The sequence below is a fragment of the Alligator mississippiensis genome, chromosome 16 (assembly GCF_030867095.1).
Source record: "Alligator mississippiensis isolate rAllMis1 chromosome 16, rAllMis1, whole genome shotgun sequence".
Lineage (NCBI taxonomy): Eukaryota > Metazoa > Chordata > Crocodylia > Alligatoridae > Alligator > Alligator mississippiensis.
Window position 1 is genome coordinate 8,723,872 of NC_081839.1, and position 21,657 is coordinate 8,745,528.

At 57.9% G+C, this 21,657-nt stretch overlaps 1 protein-coding gene and 1 long non-coding RNA gene across 8 annotated transcripts in view; one reads left to right on the forward strand and one right to left on the reverse strand.

The window, feature by feature from the left end:
* NFIC (nuclear factor I C) overlaps positions 1-21,657 on the forward strand; it is a 196,666-nt gene that overhangs the window by 93,089 nt on the left and 81,920 nt on the right. For all 7 annotated transcript variants that reach the window (XM_019489924.2, XM_059720010.1, XM_059720011.1 and 4 more), the window contains one exon: positions 4,032-4,563. In XM_019489924.2, coding sequence (XP_019345469.1) covers positions 4,032-4,563 — 532 coding nt within the window. The remainder of the gene's footprint in view (positions 1-4,031; positions 4,564-21,657) is intronic.
* Positions 10,688-11,588, reverse strand: LOC109283711 (uncharacterized). The gene is made up of 2 exons (XR_002090983.2): positions 11,373-11,588; positions 10,688-10,866 (listed from the first exon to the last, which is right to left on the reverse strand). It is a non-coding gene; the product is annotated as an uncharacterized LOC109283711 (long non-coding RNA).

Sequence of the window (21,657 nt, forward strand, 5' to 3'; positions counted from 1 at the left end):
GGGGGCAAGCTGGCCCCCGAGCCTCCCTGCCCACCTCCCCCCCCAGCCAGTTTTGGTACCTGGCTTCTTGGCTGGAGAAGGGACTGAAAGGCAGGGCTGGTTGGGGTGGCGGGGGGCACAGCAGTAATTTGTAGGACTTGCATGAATAACTGGCCACCGTGAAAGATCAACCAGCCGAGGCCCCGGCCAAGTATTGTTTTTGGAACTAGCTGCTTCTTTTTTCAGCTCCTGTCTTACTTTTCCTTGACCTTCTTCCCTGATTTAAGACACATGCCCAGCCCTTGCCCAGCTGCAGTGAATTAGCAGCTCCTGCTGAGGGCTGCTGGTGGTGCCTGGTGCTTGTCAGTGCTGGGGAGGCTGATAGGCGATCAAGGCCGTCCTCCCCTGTGCCGCTCCATCTCTTCCTCTCCCTGTGTTATGCTCCAGCTAAGTGCTGGGGAGGGCTGGAGTTGACCTAAGACAGCAGCTCTCCAGAGGCCTGGGGCCAAGTAAGCAGCTTCCTTGCTGTCTGAGGCCCCTGGCTGTGCTGCTGCCCTGCTTCTCCCTCCCACCCTGCATTCATCACCAAGATTAGAGCCAGCACCAGCGATTCTTTGAAACCCGCTGTATGTGCCCAGCCGTGACAGCCAGTCTGGCCAGTGCCCACCTGACCCTGGGGATGGGGCAGGCTTTGGGCTCCAGATCTCTTTCATTCAGGACCATTGCCTGGAGCTGCATTTTGTGACCCTGTTAAACTACGGGGACTTGTCTGGAGTAGTTGCAAGCATAAAGTGCGAGTCTGCAGTAGAGTGGGACAGGGTAGGGGCCTGGGGGCTGGGAATAGCAGGGTCTGTGCTAGGGCTGGGGGGCTGCCAGGGCTGGGAACTGTAGGTGCTACACAGGGTCATTCAGGGACAGGGTTTCCTCGGTCTGGGAACAGCAGAGTCTGCCCCAAGGTCAGGCTGGGCAAGGACTCCCTGTCTGTCACACCACTGAAATAATTTGCTGGCTGACCTTGTGCACGTGTGCACAGTCTGGGATAGACCCTAACAGGAATCCCCTCCCCCAGGCGCACGCATGCCGTGGGCTCTCACCGGGCCCCAGACTGGCAGCCCATTCAGCTCATCATGTCCACAAGCTGTGCGGAAAGGAGAAGCCGCCCAGCTGAGCAGTGCTGACAGCAGCCTGCCTGAACTCAGGACTCTTGGGTCCCCTTCCTCGCTCTACTCTTCACCGCGTGTCTGCAGCACATGGCAGGAGGCGGTGTGATGGTGGTGCTGGTTTTGCACCTGTTCTTTGCATACTCTCAGAGCTGGCTCCCCAGGGCTGTCAAACTAGCACCTTCCACTGGCACAACATCCGCTCGGGTGTAACCCTACCCTGAGAAGGAGCTGCGAAAAGCCTGCGCTCCTCTCATTGTCCCTCTGCGGGCCCGTAGCCGACGCACTCGGTCTGCCTCTAAAACGAGGAGTTCTTAGTCTAAATTGCCAGTGGCAGCTTTTTTCCCCAACCCTTGGCAAATGCTGCCTGGGCTCCAAAAGCCAAGCTGGGCTCCTTCCTACTCCCACATCATCACCCCATAATGAGAGGCCGCACGGGCCAATTCCTACCCTCCGTGACAACCTCATTTCCTCTGAATCCTGTTCTTGGTGACGCCTCTGCTTTCTCATTCCCGCTGAGGGGGCTGCTGGGGTGCAACTCCCTGGCACACAGCAGACAAGTCCTGCCGACCACGGTCTGATCCAGCTCTTTCTCCCGGAATTGGGATGTCCCTGCAGGCGTGAAAAGCAAAAGCAAGCGAAGCCTCGGCTAGTGGCCGGGGGTCAGCCAACCTTACCCCGAGAACACGCAGTGGGCAGGTAGCACCCCAAAGAAGAGGCCGCTTTTATATGTTTGTCAGAGCAAAACCACACTCAAAAGCAAAATCATTTCTAAGCGGTTTTCCAAATTCTTGGGTAAAACTGCTGCTTCTCGCAGTTCTGGTGTTTTCTTAATAGCTCCAGGGGATGGATCCGTTTCTCCTCTGACTCCAGCTTTACCCAGAGGTAGCTGCACTGATTTCAGGCAGGCTATGCCAGTTTACACCTGGGGCAAGTGGTGGGGGGAGACAGGATCTGGACCCCATGTGAGTAAGTAGGAGCAGCTTGAGCTGTGGTTTGCAACCTCCTGCCACGGGAGCGTGCTGAGCGGAGATTCAGCACTGCAGCCCGGTTCAAGGAAAACATTTCCCAACTGCTGCCATTGCAGAGCGGTCTTGGCACGCGGGCCTTTTTCCTGATGCAATCCCAATTATCTTTAATGTGAGCCATATTCAAAGCAACGAAAGAGCCCAACATTTCAGGGAGGTCTGGCACAAGGAACCCACTGACTCTTGGGTTTCTGCTTGGTTCTAAATCAACCGGGATTTTTCCTTCCTTCACACACGCACGCAAGGGCGGCTGGGAACCTGGCTGGGTTGTTTTTTTAGTGGCAGGAGGCCTCCATAGAGTCATCCCACAGCCTGTCCCTGTTGTGAAGAGCCCTAACACTTATTGATCTCTTCCAGTCACTCTCACATGTACTTTCCCCCAGCCAGGAAGGCAGGATTTTCCGCAATGGGAAAATCAGACACAGGAGGGGGCAGAGACATGCTTTCCATGTTTTCTTTCTGGGATGGACTCGATCGGAAGTTCCCGCCAAGTGGAAAAAGGCAGTCAGAGCCTGAGCGGCCTGCCAGTGCCATGGCCAGGGGCCAGACGGGCCAGAACTGGAGCAAACTTGGGGCGTTCCCTGAATAGTAGGCAGCAAAACAGCTCCGCTGATTAACGTGCCACCTGTCTGTGCCTGGGCAAGCATCTCAGTGCGGAGGCCTGGGAGAGGAGTGACCACAGGTGCTCCCCTGCACCCTTGGGCTTGGATGGGGATGCCTGAGCTTGTACACATTCACTGCCCTCATGCACAGGCACCTAGCTGCGGTGCCCGGGAGTTCAATTCCGCTCCAGCACGGAAATCCAATCCGCCTTTTCCTCCAGGAGGGGTTATTGGAAAAATGCAGCCCCCCAGCCAGGGCTTTGCTCTCTTTTCTCTGGAGGGAGAGGAGCTGCCTGTGGCTCCTCTCCTCTCCTCACTTGGCACTAACACAGGTTGCATCAAGGGATGCTCTTCACCCGGCACAGCCTCCGTGAAATCTCAGCCTGGATTCCTGTGCCCGTTGGGAATGGATTCTAGAGCGTGGGTGGGAAGGGGAGAGGGTTAGGTTACTGCAGACACAGCACAGGTTACGTAACGCCTCTCCCTCCCTGGCCCGATCAGCTCCATTACGCCCAAGCCGGCCTGGAGAGTTAGAGCCTGCAGGATTTATGAGCAAACTCCAGCCACTCGTGCTGGGGCTACTGCAAAGGCTGTGTCCTCCTGTGCCTTTGCGGCAGTGGGGCGGGGGCTGGAGGGCAGACTCCAGGCACACATCCCTGAGCCCCCAAGGCCATAGGCTGCTGCGAAGGCAGGAGGCCTTCCCTTGGGAGTGAGCGGGCAGGGCTGGGAGCAGGCATCCTTTTCCCCAGGGAAGCACACGTACTCGGTAGCGCTGCGTGACCCCAACCAGCCCCTCTCTGCGCGTTTGGCTGGACCACAGAGGCTAGGTTTGTCTGTTAAACACAGCCATGGGCCCTTGTTTGCTCAACAAGCTGCTCACATCACACTCCTGGGGGGATCCCCAGCGGCCACCTCCACTCCCCACCTATGACTTGTACCCCAAACCCTGGGCTCTTGTAGCCTGCTTTGGGGTGGGAGCAGAACCTGGAGCCACCCTTTTTTTGAGCACTAAACCCCATTCCCTATGCAGGGCTGGGAGACAACGCATGAATCCCAGCTCTGGGTCCCCTAAGCTTTTACGTGTCTGGCCATAGGACCCAGGAGTCCTTCCTCCCCACCTTGCTCTGCTCTGCTCATGAGGCTATGCTTCTACTGGAGCATTGGCCTCATGAGAGTGTCACATTCGGGGCGCTCTGGGCGTCTGCGTGTCCTGCCATGCCCATGCTGTCTGTCCTAATGGCGTGTCTCTGCTTTCCCCGCAGGATGAATTCCACCCATTCATCGAGGCGCTGCTCCCCCATGTCCGGGCCTTCGCCTACACGTGGTTCAACCTGCAGGCCCGCAAGCGCAAGTACTTCAAGAAGCACGAGAAGAGGATGACAAAGGATGAGGAGAGGGCAGTGAAGGACGAGCTGCTCAATGAGAAGCCCGAGGTCAAGCAGAAGTGGGCATCCCGGCTGCTGGCCAAGCTGCGCAAAGACATCCGGCCCGAGTGTCGCGAGGACTTTGTGCTCTCCATCACGGGCAAGAAGCCCTCCTGCTGCGTCCTCTCCAACCCTGATCAGAAGGGCAAGATGCGCCGCATCGACTGCCTGCGCCAGGCAGACAAGGTGTGGCGTCTGGATCTGGTCATGGTCATCCTTTTCAAAGGGATCCCTCTGGAGAGCACGGATGGGGAGCGCCTGGTCAAGTCCACACAGTGCACCAACCCCATCCTGTGCGTCCAGCCCCACCACATCAGCGTCTCTGTCAAGGAGCTCGACCTCTACCTGGCGTACTTTGTCCGCGAGAGAGGTAGGTGCTGCGCACGGCCTGGCCTGGCCCGGTGGCGTCTTCTTTGTGGTCTGAGACCCTGTGAGAGCTGGTGCTGTGGTTTTCTCCTGAGGAGATCTGGACAGAGGGGAGGAGGATGGGTGCAGAGGTCCGTTCCAGGTGGGCACTGAAATCCAGCTCTGCCTCTTACGTTGCCAGAGGACATATCCAGAGCCCATTCTGTGGGGAAACGGGGGTCCAGTTCAGGCTCCTGCTCTTCCCAGTGCGGCACCCATGGTCTCTTCCACGGGGCACATAAACTCACCTGGCTGTTCTCAGAGTCCATCCCAAAGGACCACAAATCTAGTTCTGGTTCTTCCCTGCCTTGAGCTCACCCCAGCTGTGCACTGACATCCAGCCTTTTCCTTTTACCTGCATAGCCAAACCCAGCACGCATCAAATTCTCTCCCCTGGCACCAGTGCCCCCACCCAGTTCCCTGCCAGCTGCCAAATTCCTCCGCCATTCCTATGCCTCTTCTTTATGGGGTCCCCCTGGTCCCGACCCCTGCTCCCCATGTTAGCACAGAGAAAACCTCAGCCCAAGGGTGCCATCTTGTGCCCACCTGGAATAGATGCTGGCTGCCAGTGGGGTTTGTCCCCGACGACTTTGCCCCGAGCGCGTGGGTGCCGGGGCTCTGTGTGTTTGCATCCTGTGGAGCACCATGGCATGGGGTGCGGTGGGGTGGGGTGGGGGGGTGTGGGAGTGTTAGAGACACACTGGATCATGTTGGTTGTTGCGCTGCTTTGGGTATTTGGGGATAGAGAGACTTGAAACTGGGTCTTTAAAGAACTCGTCTGCAGTCTGCACCACAGACAAGTTAGTTCCCAAACCACCAGTGAGACTCCTGCCCCCCTCCTACCCCCCCCCAGGGTCTGCTTCTATTGCTGCCATGTTTCCCAGGCTCCTGGATGCAGTGCCAAGCAGACATGGCATCCCAGTGCTAGGGGGTCTGCATTGCCGCATGGGAAATGTGCTGGAGGGAATGGGCATCCTGGGCCTGGCAGCACTCCCTGTGCCTCCGTGGGGTCACGGATGGGGAAGGGTGGCACAGTGACAGGCCGGCCCTGCTACCAAGCAGACGTGGCTTCTGTGTCCCCTGATCCAGCAGAGATCAGGTGAAACCAGGACAGGGGTGGTCAGGTAGCCAGGCTTTGTGGGTAGTGGACTATTCTCCTCAAGGAAGTAATGGATGCTGTAGGTGTTTGAATGTAGACTGAAGGATAACCTGCAGGGGACAAGCTAGCCTCACCCCAGGGAGCTGCACCAGGGTGGACGCTGCCTCAGGTCCTGGCTTTTTGTGTCTCCTGGCTATGTAGCAGGAACAGGAGCAAGTCTGGATGTGCTGGGGTGAGGAGAGGGTGACTGCTGCTCTGAATGCTGTTACTACTGACAGTCCCATGGTTCCTGGAGATCCACACTGAGATCAGGGCCTCTCTGCACTGGCACAGAGGGGAGTCTGACCTAGGTGGGCAGATTGGACTGATTTAACAAAATAGCAGATTGGGCCTGCCCCAAGGAGCTCACAGTATACGTAACAAGGTGACAGGAGGGGAAACTGAGGCATGGGGAGGGGAGGAAGTAATGTGCCCAAGGTCAAGCAGCAGGTCAGCAGCAAAGCTGCCACTAGCCCATGCTGCCTTCCCACATGTGAAAGGAGCCAGAGCCAGTGTTTCAAGCAGCAGATCAGGTCAGTTCTTATTTTATGCAGACAGGTCCCATCCCTGGGCGATAACGCGCTGGCTCGCGTCTCTCCAACAAATCATTTCTAGTGCATGAGTTTTGGGCCAAGACAGGACTTGCAGGTGTAGCTCTTGGAGGAAAGGGCCTTTTTTGGCCTGAAAGCTTGAGTGCTAGACATGATTTGTTGGTCCAATAAAAGGTCTCACATTATCTAGCTCACCGCCGCCCTGTGTAATTCACACTCCACATCACTCTGACGCACACGCCGTCTCCCTCCAGCTCCGGCACTAGCAGGATCTCCAGGACCCCTGCTTGAGCTCCTCTCTGGGCCCTTGGCAGGGGGCTGAAAGAGCATGCGGAGGGATGGGGGTGTCACAGGAGAGGCGTGCTGTCCCCCAACTGCTCCAGGCCAGGGTGTTCTCTGTTAGGTTTCTTTCAGCCAGCGGATGCTGAGACCAGAGAGTTTCAACCAGTCGCTCTGGGATTCCTGGTATAACTGTGGTTTCCCTTAGGGAGCCTTCTTCCCCGAGGCAGAGAGCTCTGGCCCTATAGTTGCTGGCCCAGACTTCTTTCACTACAGGCTGGTGGCTGTACCTGGTACCAGGACTAGAGGGTCACACTTGCACATCAGAACAAGCAGGTCCAGGGGCGGCTGATACCTCCACTGCAGTCCTCCCTCCTCATGCAGGCCCTGGCGCTGCTGGATCCTTCCCTCACTGCCACTGGGCAGGGAGAGGCCAGGCTCAGGATTGCTTCTCCATCTGCCTGGCCCAAGAAGAGAGAATGACACTGAGCGGGGCACCTCAATGGCTGTGACTCCAGTGAAGAGGGTCTAACAAAGCCATAAATCACATGGAAGCAAGGAAATTGGAAAAGATGTTTCTGCCCCATGGGGAGGTTTGATTTGCCCTGTCATTTCTCCCACCCCGAATCTTCACCCTCTCCTCTGAAGGGCTGCTGCTCCTGCAACCAAGCCAGCAAGGAGCAAGGCTAGCACAGGGCAGGGCCACCATTGGGAGTATAAGTGGCCCTCGTAAGCCTGAGGGGCACTGGGATCTGCAGTGCAGCCTCAGGAAGGCTCTCGTGGCATCCATAGCGTCTCTGGGCCACGATGAATCCACAGTGGGCTCTGTGCTGAGGCTGGAGGACTCAGATCATCCCTGTGGTTCTCTCGCTCTGCGGCCCCTCGCTGGTCTCCAAAATCCTGGTCTGGGTGCAGAAGGGCTTTTCAGACTATCCTTGCGGTTACAGAGCAGAGCATGGCATTGCATGCCGAGCCTGGCCGGTGCAGTTGGTTGGTGAGGGGTGGCACCGTGGGGGCTGTAGTGCATATTTTTGGAGGGACCCTGTCAAGCTGTGTAGCTCTGCTCTGCAAGGGCTTGGCGTGCCCAAGGCCTGCGTTCTCCTGCTGCAAATGGGACTGCGTGGCAGCGGGGGTCTGTGGGCAGGGCAGGATGGATTCCCCTTCCCTCCCCAGACTGCACCCAGACTTTCCCTGGGAAAGTACCACAAATGTGGGAAACTGGATCACAGGGACAGGAGGTGACAGCATGCTGCCTCTGCACCTCCTCCAGGCCCTCGCTGCACGCTCTAGGCTCAGCAGGTCAGGCTGGCTCGAGTGACAGCCAGGTCCTTTGAGAGTGACCCCAGGGGTGGGTGCTGAGCCAGGCCATGCCCCTGGCTCTGAGACCGGGCACGCTTTGGTGGTGCCTGTGACTCCCAGGCCGTTTCCCGGGACCCATAGGCATCAGCATTCAGCTCCTTTTCTTGCATCAGCTCCTGCAGCCTGAGAGGGGCTGGGACTGCAGATGCATGGGGGGAGCCAGCCCCGAATGCGGAAGCATGAGAAAGGGGAGACGGGCCGGAGGCAGGAGGACCCGTCTGCATTTCCAGGAGGGACCTCAAGGAACAGACCAGAAAACCAGCGTAGGAGAGGCCTCGTGGAGCAGGAGGGACCCAGGGCCTGAGTCTGCCCCACTGGGCATCAGGGGTCAGCCCCACGAGGCTAGCCTGGGCCTTCCCGGAGAGAGCAAGGCCCTGCTAGCAACTCGGACTCGTCGCCCAGGAGCGTGTTTGTGCACGTGCGTGTTTCTACCCTCCCCTTTGGCGGAGAGCAGGATCGTGGCCAGAACCGGGCTGAGCTGGAGCTGGCAAAGCAGCTGCCGTGTCAGAGGGCCGTGCCAAAGGGCTGCGGGCCCAGCAGGGGAGAGGCCGTCACGCTGGGAAGCTGGGTCCCAGTGCCAGCCGGGCAGGGACAGTCCCCCAGCCCCGAGCGCTGGCGGCTCCCAGGCTAGCTGGTTTCTGGCTGCGCGTGGCTGGCTGGGCTGAGCCCTCCTCCTCACCCACAGCCTCCCGACCTTGACCCCAGACGTCTGGGTCCTGGAGGCAGCCTTGGAGTCACCTGATCTGTCTAATTGGTAACAAACCCTGGGCTGTAAATACTCAGCTGATAAGGCTTCTTAACTTGTCACTTTCTCTAGGAGGAGAGGAGCAGCCCTTAAGGTGGCTCCTCTCCCCGGTTTAAGGCAGACCGGGCAGCCTCTCTAGCACACTTCTTCCCTCCGGTTCGATGCATTTGTTGCCTTAATAAAGACCCAAATGCCTCTGGCCCCGGGCACACCCAGGCTGGGCCAAAGAGGAATCCCGTTTCAGCAGCGGAGATGGCAGCGCCGGGGCCTGGTCTCCAGCCCCAGGACAAAGCGGCATCGCTGGCTGAGCTGGAGTTTTCCAGATCTACTCCAGAGTCACGGGAGATGCGTCCTCTTGTCTTTAATCAAAGGCCTTGATTCTGCAAACACCGGGGGGGGCTTCCCTGCACGGGGAGGTGAATCGCTCCCCATGCGGCCGCTCTTATTCCAGAGTAAAACGCTTCTCCCCGGGAGCCGTTCTGGAGCAGCGGGACTCGGGGCGTTCCCACGCGGTCTGAAATGACGTGGGCACCATCATGATGAGGGCCCCTAGTCCGGGGCCCTCTTCTCCCACCGTGGAGACAGTGCCTGGCCCAGGGGCTGCCCCCTGTGCGGGCAGTGATCCAGGCTAGAGTCCAGGAGCCCTGCCCCAGAGTAGTTAGCAGGCCAGTGCCCTGGAGCAGCCACCTGTCTGAAGTGCCTGCAGCGCTGGGGCTGCCCCCATCTCACCCTGTGAAGCCCAGCATCTGAGCTAGCAGAGCCCGCAGGGAAGCGAGGATGCTTGGGAGCCTGGAAGCTGGCGAGGGGAAGTCTTTTTGCATTGTGAGCTCTTTTCCCCTTCAAAGGCCAGGGATATAATCCCCTGACAGAGGCCAGGTCGGAGATTAAACGGATGTGGCATTTGATCTAAAAAATAATCCCATGCCCTCCTGCCCTGCGGCTCCAAGGAGGATCCCGGAGCGCTGATGAACTGAGCCTCAGCACGTGCTTTGCAATGCACATGTGTCACTAGCCTGGTGTCATGGGAGGAGAAACTGAGGCCTGACAACATTGAGACCCTCATGCAAGGTCACTGTGCAAGGCAGGGCAGAGCCAAAGCAAGACCCATGGGGGGGAAGGGGGCACCCTGTTTTGTGCTGTAGCCACTAAAAAATGGTTGTGCTCAGAGAGACCCAAGAGTCCTGACCCCATCTGCTGCCCCGGCCCTTGCACATCCTTGGGACACGCCAGACACCCTGAATGCAGGATCCTGGCTTTGGGCTATGAGCGCTGGCAGGATCGGTGCAGGCAGCCTAGGTGGGCGGTTGAGTGCTTTGGGGCTAGGTGCAGGGAGCAAGGGACCCTTGTGCCCCAGGGCTCTCCAGCTCTAGCTCCTGCCCCTGCTCTGTGCAGCCGTAAGTCTGTCAGTCTGCTCCAGGCAGCACAACCTTCCCACCGTGCAGCCACGGAGGTGAGGCAAGAGGCCCGTGTGTGGCTGCTGGCAACTCTCTCTCATGCCCCTGGGAGCAGGTTCTAGCATTGCACACGTGGGGGCTTGGTGTCAGGTGTGTGCATTTGACTTGGGCTCTGACGGGAGCATGGACCTGAACCTGGCAATCTCCTTGAGTTGAAACTCTGCTCTGAAAATCAGCTCCCTGGGGCTGGGGCGGTCCTGGGGAGCAGGCGCTGTGTGTGTGCTAGGGAGGCGTTTAACACAGAGCTTCTGTAGCGGTATCAAATCCTTCTTGCTAGTAATCTGGGAGCTCAGTCCTGGCATAGGATCACAGGAAAAATGGGCTGGAAGGGATCTCAGGAGGTCACTAGTCCAGCCCCCTGCTCAGAGCAGGATTAGCCCTGTCTAAATCAGCCAGATTGCCAAGCCACCTCACCGGTCTCCCACCGCCCAGCCCACAGGGCCGTCTCCTTCCAGATCCCACCTCCCAGCATGGGATCATTGCCTCCGTGGCCCCTCGCTGCCTGTCCCGTGGTCCTGTAGTTCCCAGCCCCCACCTGGCAGGCGGAGCAGTCGGGGCTGTGCCAGCTTTCATCTGCTCTGTTTATTTTGAGGGTACGTTGAAATTTTTATGCTCGTAAAAGCACAAGGCTGCATAGGGAAGCTGGAGCCAGTCGGAGTGTGGGCGAGAGGCTTGCAGGCTTCCTCAGCGCCAGGCTGCCAGTGCGTTTCGATCCTCTGGCAACACCTCCCAGATTCCTGTCCTTGGATCAAAACCAATCAGTAGAGTCAGGCATGCTGAGAGCAGGCACTGTGCAATGCTCCAGTGCCCACCCCTGCCCCAGCCCCCAGCTGCCACCCCAGGCCTCGCATGTGCCAGCACCTCTCTGTCCGGACACAAAGCCCTGCTGCTCCAAGTCCCCGGCTCCTCACACATGTGCCCATGTCTGCCCGTGCCCCTCAGCCCTGACCTGCAGCCATGCTTGGACACCCCCCTGCAGCCCTGCAGATGCCCTTAGTCCTGAGCCATGCACCGTGGTGTTATTTCAGCGCTGGGGCCCCGTGCAGTCCTGCTGAATGGGGAGGGGAGTGGAGATGCCACTAAGGGGCCGGGAGGAGGCTGCGAGTGCCCTGAGCTCCTGTTGTTTCATGAACCCAACCAGATTTATCTCCCCCTCCCCCAGGAGGAAACATCCCATAAAGTATACTCTGGGTCACCAAGTTCCTCGGAGCCTCCACCCTCCGTGGCCTCCCCCCGAATGCTACTCACGTTCTCCCACTTCCTCTGCCCCACAACCCGCAATCACTCTCTCCATGCTCAGACACACACGGTCTGGCACACACGGCCGGTCCCGCTGTCTGTCGCACACACAGACTCTCGCGCGCATTCCCGCTCACCCTCTGGAGCAGACTGTCTCTGTCACACCCCCACACATTCCTCTTTCACGCTCATTCTTGCCCATTGAGTCACACACACTATCTCACACACATGTGCATGCCCAGGTTCACACATCTAATCTCTCTCTCTCTCTCACACACACACACCGGGAGGGACCAGGGCCCCAGACCCCGCAATGTAGGACCCAGAACAGGAGAATTGGGGCCCTGGGATGGGGAGAGAAGGAAGTTTCCCCCAGGACCTGCTGGAGCTGAAGGGTCAAGACCTGCCCAGATTCTGGGGCACGACGGGCAGTGCTGCTGGGAGAAGCCTCGTTAAGATGCAGCCTCCGTTGTCTCCCCACTTTATCAGTCTGGAGCATGTCTGAGCAGCTCCCCCCGCCCCCCACTCCCAGCCCTGCTGATAACGGGCTGAGCAGCGCGAGCACTTCTCTGGTGTCAGCACAATTTCCCAGCCGCTGCTCTGGAAACTGAGGAGCGGGAGATATGGGAAGAAGGACACAGATGCCTGCACCTTCATGGCCCATTCCACCCATCCCTGGGTCCTTCACCCTCTCAGCCCTCCTGCCTGCTGCCCCAACCCCAATGCCACCCTCACCCTTCCCCAGCCCCTGTCTTCCCACCCTCAGTGCCCCTTAAATTGTCCTCCCCAGCACCTCTCCCTGCCTCGGTGCTGATCCTCGTCCCCCTTTATCAGCCACGTCCCCGGCAGGTGCATAGCAGAATCCCCACTCTGGACGGGGCCTTTCTCAGGGCTTCAGGGTTGGGATTCAGGATGTGCAGGGAGAAGGATTGGACGTGGGGATGAGTGCATGCCCTCTGCCTCCTCTCTGTGTGCCCAGGTGCCAACATGGCCTAAATGCTATGGGGAGTCCCAGCAGCCCTCTGGATGTGCACCCAGGCCTCCTTCATCACTGTAGCACAGAGACACAGCTCAGCTTGCCCCTGCTTCTTGTCACCCGCACCCCCTACCACTGTCTGGGGAGCAGCCATAGCCATTGGGGGTTCCTTTCCCCCAGCCTAGCACTGCAGCAGCTCTTATCCACGTGCTTGCCATGCCCCTTTCATCGGAGAGCCCCAAAGCACCACACAAGCCCCATTGCAGCCTCACATGTGCAGAGCAGATGTCACCCCATTTTACAGATAGAGTCACTGAAGCACAGAGTAGGGAAGCAGAGAGATAGGCTTGAACCAGACCTCAGTGCCAAACTCCTCTGGGACTTTGGAGAAGGGGGGACCCAGCCTTCATGAAGCGATCTCTCCAAAGCCGCCCAGGGAATTGGTGACAGAGGTGGGGATAAAGCCCAGGTGTCCAGATTCCCAGTCTTTCCTGCTCTGACCGCTTGACTGCATGGCTTTCCCAGACCTGCGGATAGAAGTGAGGAGCCTGGGCTCCCTGCACTGGACACAGGCATCCAGACAGCATTGCCCTGTCCTGCTGGAGGAGCTCTGAACTCTGATGTGCCGCTTCCTCCCAGGCCTCTGCCTCAGCAGCTGTCCTAGAGCAGCCAGGGTAGGGGGTGGGCAAAGCAGGTTTTGCTGCTGCCTCTATCAGTTGTGCAAAAGTGTTTTCCTTGTGGCACAAACAGGCCACTTTTATGCAGGGCAGCCACCCAGTGACTGCTGCTGCCCAGCTCCTGGCATCGCCCGCCACTCCAGATGCAGGCCTGGTGTCTGTCTGTTTGGCAGCCAAGGAAAGGCGAGCGCCTTGGTTGGAGCTTCAAAGGTCCACTGGGCCTCCCAGTTGGGACCAGGTCACCAGGATGCAGCCTGGCAATGGTGGACTCTGCTGCTGCTTTCCTCGGGGCCTCAGCCCCGGCTCAGGTCTCAAGTGCCTCTCGCCCACACGCATGAGCTCTGGGCATAAGTGCCATTCCCCCTCCTCCCTGGGCACCAGAGTCCTTCCACCAAGATGCTGATTCCTTTGGTTCCTCCCTCAGCCCGTGGAAAGGCACCTCTGCAGACCCCAATGAGACAGAGAAACCCTGGTTCCTGCCCCACGTTCGCCTTTCAGCACAGGCTCTGCCCCAGCACTGGAGAAGAGGCAAGGCTGCAGGCAGGGATGGACACAAGCATGGGTGAACCGGGCGGCTGCCTTGGGTCCGGACAGAAAGGGGGCCAAAAATAGTCATTTTTAAATTATTATTATCATTATCTCTGGCAAAGGGGGGCCCAATACTAAAAGTTCGCCCAAGGCCACCAGGAGTCTAGGTACGGTGCTGACTGCAGGCTCACATGCAGGGCATGAGTGGACCACAGCACAACCTGCCACCCCCTGTCCCCCCACTTGACAGCAGGGACAAGGGGAAGGGTCCTGGTCTGCCATCGGTCCTGGGCATCACCAGGCTGGCACCACAAGCACAGGCACTGCCCCGTGTGTCCCAGAGCTGGGGCTCCACGGAGGTGCTGGCTCTTCCTCCTGGTGTGGGAGTAATGCCATAAATAAGCCGTTCTGCAGAGCGGATTGATTTTATTACACATTATCTTGCAGGGGCCTCGGCAGCCGAGGAGAGCGAGTCTCTGTGGTTTATGACTCCTGCTGAGGTGGTCAATGGAAAGGCAGGGGCGGGAGGCAGGGGAAGCCCCCACTGTGGAGCTGCCTTCAAGGGCATCTGGAATTAATAAGCACTGGGCACCCGCCATTAATGCGTTCATCAGCGCCGAGATTTATAGTGGGAGTGGGAGGCCAGGGGTCAAAGCCCACTTGGAAGGGGTGGCTCCCAGCCGCTCTCCCATAACCTGACCGTGGGGGAAGCTGGAGCAGCCTCTGGGCTGAAGGCCTGGTCTTCCCCCAGATGGCATCAGGTGGAAGGGGGAGAGGAGGAGGCATGGCCATGAATAGGGGAAGGGGCCCCAGGATCTGGAGGGAGCGCCTCCACCTTATCAGGCAGATTCACCCTACTGGGAAATAGCGCATCGGACAAGGAGCTCAGCCTCTTTGAGTGACATTGGCTGGGATGGGGATGTGGATGGAGCCAGTAGCAGATTGGTGCCCCAGCTGCTCCGTCACCCCGCTCTGCTCCCAACATCAAGGAGCTCCAGTTACTGGAGCTTGTTGGTGTCTGGTTACAGGGCAAGTGCTGCTCCTCTGGCTGCACTGAGCTGGCAGGCGATGCAGGGTGGACACGGGGACTGTGTGAACTGGGAGATGTGGTTGCCAGCCGTCCTGGGGAGGCTGGGACCTGGGGCTGGGATGGCAGGTGGCTGTGGGCTGAGCCTCAGGGCACCAGTGCGGCTGTGGTGCTGGAGAGCCTAGGACTGGGGTAGCAGGGCTGGGTCCTGGGAGTGTGCCATGGGGAAGCCCGTGCTCTGCCTTCTGGCCCTTTCCTGAGCACAGGGAGAAAACAGCCCTGGAGCGCTGGGGCTCTGGGCCCTGAGCAGAGAGTCCCATTGCTCAACCTCCCTGATGTGCCTCCACGGTGAGTGACCCCTTACCCACCGTCCCAGCCTCCCCCTTCCACTGCAGCCTGGCCGCGGCTGTGTAGATAGGATTTCCGGGGGCGGCAGGGCAGGGCCCTGGGCTGATCCCAGCTGTGGCACGGAGCCAGCCCATGCCCGTTCCACAACAGAAAGCATGGGTGGGTCCTTGGGCACCTGCCCCGTCTTTGCACTTACCCCCTTGGCCTGGCCCTCAGCACCCTGCTGAGCACCGCGAGCTTCTGCTTCCCCCAGCAGCCCTGGCCAAGTCAAAGCATGGCACAGCCCCTCCTCCTTGCTGCCCAGTCCTAAGTGTGAGCTGCTTCTCACTGAGGGCACTCAGCAGGCCAGAGAGGGGGGCTGGCACCTCATCCAGGGCATCGCTGCTGCAGCCAGCTTGGTCAAGGATGCCCCTTCTCAGGGATGAAGTGTTAAAGGTGGTGGGAGACAGAGGCAGCACACTGCAGTGGTGGGAGCAGAACTCTGGCTGTCCGGCTCCAGGACCCCAGCTCCTACAGCCAGGTCCAGCTTTCACTCCCCCACATATGCCTCCAGCCCTGTCTGTCCCCTTACATACCCCCACTCCTTCCCAGTGCTCCCAGCACACACTGGCCCATCAGCAATGCTGGGGCTGGAGCCAGCCCACGTCCTCCCACCCAAACCCACCTGTCTCTGAGGAGGTGCCAGGGCTGCACAGCCCAGGTGCAGGGCTGGGCTGGCTCCACTGCAGTGGGGGAGGGGGCCGCGCTCTGCAGCCCTGGGCTGGGAGCGCTGGGGGAGGAGGGGAGGCAGGGAGGTCGCCGATGAAAGTCAAAAGCATTGCAGTATAATGGTAATCAATCTCCCAGATCAATTGTGCCGGGACCTCCTGAGCATTAAAGAAAGATTCCTCTAGTGCTGCTTATTGCTGACTCGAGTCAGTTTGGGGGGAGACCCTCCTCCCCCATCCCTGCCCGCCACCCCTTCCCCCAAATAAAAGGTGGGGAGAGAGCAGTGGAAATGCCAGGCTACTGTAGAGCAGGTAGCGATGCCAGGCAGGAGCTGGAGCAAGAGTGAGGTGTGGGCAGCAGCTCCCCGGTGGAGCTGTGGGGCTGGGGAGAGCCAGGGGCTGGCAGGAGCCAGTCTGCCCCCACCCCGCTGGAATCCAGACAGGGCCCCAGCACTGCCTGCCCCGTGTGCTGGTGAAGAACTAGTAGTGCTGTGAGCTTCCCTCAAGCAGTGCCTGCTCTGTGTGTTTGTGGGGAACCTCGAGCTCTGTGAGCTTCCTCATAGAAGTGCCACATTCAGTGACATGAGTTAACTTGATAGGAGGTCACCGGGCACTGGACCAGCGACCTCCTGAGATCGGTGTTTCTGTGAAGGTCTGGTCTGTCCACCCAGCCCAGCCCTGTTTCCAGATGCCCCCGCAGCAAGCTGGGTTATCCCAAGCTCTGACACCTCCGCTGCTAGAGGATCTCACGGACCTAGACTCTTGAACCACACGTCCGATTCCTGCTTCCCCTGGCAGCTGCCTCCTGTCCTTGTTTTCTCTCGATACCCTCCCTCTCCTTAGCTGTCTCTCCCCCACTCCGCCGCCTGTGCTTGCCAAATGAGCAGGTGTTCAGCCTGGATTCCTATAGCAACACAGGCACAATCCCACTGCTTTGCTGGTGTGTGTCAGGGACTTTGTTTTGCTCCTCAGTCACGTGGCAATGAACTTGGAGCCCCACTTCCCCCGCCTCCCCCCTGCATAAAAATGTTCATGCCCAGTAGCAGTAAATCCCTGACTCCCATGTGCTGGGGCCAGTCGCAAGAGGTTTCAGGGCAGTGCAGACTAAAGGGCTGGTTGGAACAAGGCAGAGATGGTAGCTTGGCATTGAAGCAGGTATCAGCCTCTGTGGAGTGACCCTCATGTGCCAATGACATAGCAGGGATGGGGCTGGTTAAACTCAGGGCACATTGGGTGACCCAGGCAAGGGCTATCTCCTCCCCCTCACTCAGTCCCAGCCCTCCTGGTCTCTGCAGCATCTCTAAATCCAGGGCTGGTTTAGAGCAGCCTGGGAACTGCTTGGTCAGCACTTTGGTGGTAGTGCAGGGCAGAGCAGGCAGGGAGGGCAGAGCACGTGCGGTCTTTGGGGCTGGAAACTCCCACCCTCCATGGGGTGAATGGAGCCAGTGCGGGAAGGGAGAGAGAAGTCCAGCAGAGAAGGGCCATGCTCAGGGTTGGGGGAGCCTCAGTGTGTATGAGCCAGGTCGCGCTCCCCCAGAGAAAAGCAGGGCATTGCTGCAAACTGAAGCCTGAGCCCAGCACCCAAGTCAAGAGCACCTTGTAGGAAGAAGCAGGAGGCAGAGTAATGCAGCACCAAGAGCCAGTCTGCACCCACACAGCAGCTTGCAACAGAGCAGGCAGCCGGGGCCAGATCACCCTCCAGAGTCCTGCTGTCCCCAGCTACCCTGCCGAAGCAAGCAGGCATGAGCATCCCTCAACAGTCCAGCAATGTCCCCATGCACAGGGAAGGGAAAGAATCCCCCATCCCTACAGAAGCAGCTTTCCCTGGGATGTTTCTCCAGGGTATTGTTGGATACTGGGAAGCTCTCCTGTCTATTTGTGTTACCCAAAAGCCATGGGCTGGGAAGCTGTCCTGAGAGAAGAACTGGAACTGAATTCCACTGCCCACCTGGACTGGGCTCTGGCTCCATGGCTGCAAGGGAAGGGACCAGTCCTGCATCCCTGTGCTCATCTCCATGGGCCATAGATAAAACACAGACTGGAATGAATTATTTCATTGAACTGGATTTGGGCGCAAACACTTTGAAGAAGAAAACCATCTGGAGTTCTGTGCCCCATGGAGCGGATGCTGGTCCCTCTGCAAAACTCTGCAGCTGTGCTTCTGTTGCGCGCAGAAAGCCCATCCCACTGCAATGCGATAGCGGAGATTCGGAAAGCAGGGTACCAAAGGAGCCAAACTGCTTCCCTTCTAATGCCTTGCTGTCGTCTTTCCTCGGGGTGAGCTTTCCAGGCTGGTCTGGCTGAAGGTGGAACGGAAAAGGTGGAGCCAAGGGAGGAGGAACTCTGCGCTTTGTGCTGGGCACTGCTCGCACGCACAGCGAGGGACAGCCCTGCCCAGGAACTGAGAGGTGGAAGAGACCAAGGGCAGGAGGAGAAGGAGACACAATGCGAGCAAGTCAGGTGGGAGGTGAGGACAGAGCCTGACTGTCCTGGCTCCCAGTGTGACATCCACTAGCCATTGCTGCCTTGTTTCCTGGAGTTTCCCCTGATGCTTGAAGGGACTGTGCTGTGTGTGAAGCTCCTTTTCTCTTCCCCTCATTGTCCTCATCTCAGAGATCCAGGACCCTTGGGGCTCTCCCTAGGTGGCAGAGGAAGGACAAAGGGAGGGAACTCCTCTCTCAGCCAGCCCATCTGTAGCTTTCCCCGCAGCCAGCTATCTCCACTCACCAGCCTAATGCTTGGAGAAAAGCAAGGCAGATGGCACCAATCTGCCGGGTACAATGTGCCAAGCCTCTTGTCCTGAGCGTGCCTGATGTCTTCGCCAGGGCGTCTGTGCCAAAAGTCTGTGCAGCCCTTCCATATGGAAAAGAGCGTGTTTCCTCATATGCAGGCTGTACACGATGCACCAAACAGCCAGGGCACAAATATTTATCATCGAGAAAGCAAGGGAACTGACGACTTTCACAATATTTTGAATGTGTCTGTTACAGGCACATGCAGAGGCTGTGCACGCACATGCACACACATGCACACGCACATCCCAACACACGTATGCATGCATTCCCACACACATAACAATGCTTACATGCAGTTTGAGAGTATAATAAAGCACCCAGAAATACAGAGCTGTTGCAATTAGCCCAAAGCAAACAGTGCAAACCCAATGAATTCAGAGATATGATCACACCGAGAAGAGATTCGACCGTGGTCAAGTCTGTGCTGTCTGGTCAGGACTCCGGGCATGCACCATCCCATTGTGTTATGGCAGGTCCTGTTTGTGGCAGCTACATCTGATTTTTAAAGATATTGCAGTGGGTGGTTCCCCCCTACTTTCTCTTTTATTAAATCCGTTCTTAGAGTGAGAATAAATTAGTCAAAAATATATTATTCACCCCCTGGCAAAGAATATTTGCAAATACTTCGTGAATTAGCAAGTCACAGAGCTGCCTGAGCGATGGGAAAAGAGCTTTTGAATACTTTTGTTCAGCACAGATCACCAGTATTTGCAAAGGGGTTGCTCTTTCTTTTGGGTAACTAATGATCTGACCAAATACACGTGTGTGTCTTTCCTCGGGGTGTGGGTGCACACTGCCAAATCCCTCTGTAAACGGCATAGGAGAGGGACATTTGCCATATGGTGCCTGGCAGAAATGCAAGTGCTCTGTTCAGATTGTACTGGCTGGAAAGAAGGGAGCAAGGACAGGGTACGAGAGAGAGCTTCGCTTGTCTGGAAAGGGCCGGAGGGTGACCCAGCCCCCACTGAAGACAGATGGAATTGTGCCATTGATTTCAGCGAAGCTGAGGTTTGATGCATAAAAACCAAGTACCGACAGGCCACGTGGTTCCTCATAACTCCTGTGCAGCACCGTTCACGGTACATTGCAGCCTCTCGCTGACGACTTATGAGCACGCTGCTTAGAAAAGGGTAACAGGATGACCTAGCTTATAGCTGTTCCTAGCATGCGGCAGCGTGCTGTTATTAATATGAAAATCGCACTTAGAAGTTGCTTTGTGCCGGGCACTGGATACACACAGACCCTGTCTTAAAAACTGTCTAACTCAAAGGTTAGGAGGAGAAACAGGGGCAGGAAGTGACTTGCCAAAGCTCACACAGTAGGTCAGTGGCAGAGATGGGAAATGAACCCAGGAGTCCTGCATAGGGCTGTACCGCAAATGAAGGCATGACTGTAGCAGGGGGAAGGCAGACCCCTGGGATTTTAATCTAACACAGGCAACTGTAGCAGTGGAAGTGGCAGCGTGGGATTGTGCATGGGCTAGGCATCTCCTGGCTGCTTCTGGTGCCCCTGCCAGGTAGAGGGGCTGGGGCAGGGAGGAGGGCTGTCATGTCGGCAACACTGCAATCCCGAGTCCAGAGATTGTAGATTGTGTGCCATCATGGGAACAAGGGAGGATCCCAGGTGTGACATCCTGATCCAGCTCCGGAGGAGAATCCAGCGCAGGGTCCCTTGATTTGGAGTTCTGAGTCAGGTCTTTCTAGCAGCAGGTCTAGGGGCATGAAGCTCACCGCTGGCTACAAATGTTCCCCAAACTGGGGAGAAGTCTGGATCTGGGGCTTGGCTTCACCCATTCTGAACTCTGAAGTATTTCAGTGATGAACTTATAGAAAAGCTTTAGGTGGAAGCTAGCTAGCCAGCCAGCCAGGTGGACAGATAGATCTCACTAGAGCCCAAGTCATGAATTTCAGTCTAGGATTGTGACCCAGGCTGCCAGCAAACCCAGTGCAGGGGCATCCCACGATGCATCCCCTAATGGTTGTATCTGGGTTGGCACTGATGATCTTTAGCAGCAAGGTTGCTGCGCGCACATGATGATGTCAGCAAAACCCTGCGTGACACGTGTGCTGTTTTCACAGGCCCCTTGCTGTATCACACGCCTCCTCTCCACCCTGCTCATGGGAGCCACAGAGCATGGCTGCATCCACACCCCAGCGAGACCGTGTCCTCTCCTGTGCCAGGCAGGGTAAACCTGCTACTGCAGTGGAGTAATTGGCAGGCACCAGGCCAGGCAAGGAAGACGTGTCAACCCCTTTCCCTTCCCAAGTCCAGCCCAGCTAGCAGCGGCTCCCCCCGCTCTGGTGTCATCTGGACACGCTCCCTACCAGGGTGACCCCTCTGCCCTGTACTTGTCCTGGACCTGCCAGCCAGGGATGCGGCAGGCCTGTCCCCTTTGAAAGGCAGCACCGAGTTGCCTCTAATCCCTCAGTGCTTCCTGTTTTCCCTTTCTCTCCTTTATTTGGTTTAGGCACTTGGGGCGGTTTTGAAGATCTTAAGCTTCCTGAATCAATTTGCCAGTGACCTTGGCTAGGTCAGGACTTCCCCGTGTTTGATGCATTGTGTGGGAAAGCTTGCAGTATTGAGTGGGCTGGGAGGAGCTTGTGAGCAGTTGGCTTCAGACCTGCTCGGCTCCTAGGCCAGCTTCTGAAAAGCAATGAGATGCTGTCCCCACTGGCAGGGCTCCAGGCTTCACGGCTGCAGGAAAGGGGCAGGGGTGGGCATGGGCATGGCAGAGAGCAATGCTTTCCTTGCTGGAAAGCTGGGTGGGTTTCTTCTAGTGGCTTCAGCGAGCTGAGGCCAGTTACTATCACGAGTGAAGCAAGTGCTCCAGGCTCAGCTTCCTGGCTCTGTTCAGGCCCGTCAGAAAAACGCTGCTAAGCCTGGGACTGCCCCAGCACCTCCGCTTGGGAGAGCAGCCCAGAGCGGGCAGAGCTGGCGAGCGTACCAGGCCGGGGTGGAGGTGCTCTGGCAGAGCAGTGCCAGGGAAGCTGTGTAGTCTGCGTCTGGCTGAAGGCACCATCAGTCTGTGCTTGGAAGAGGCCGAGGATGGGAATAAGAAGGGGTTTGTAGGCCAGGACAGAAGCAGATTGGCAAAGCCGTGCGGGGAAACCTGCGAGCTCTGTCGTTGGCTCCAGCTCACCTGGGGAAGCTGCTCTGCTCAGCACCAGATCACGCAGTGGTCCGTGGGGATCTCCTCCTGCTGCTATGTTTCTAGGATCAGACCCGTGGCGCTGTAC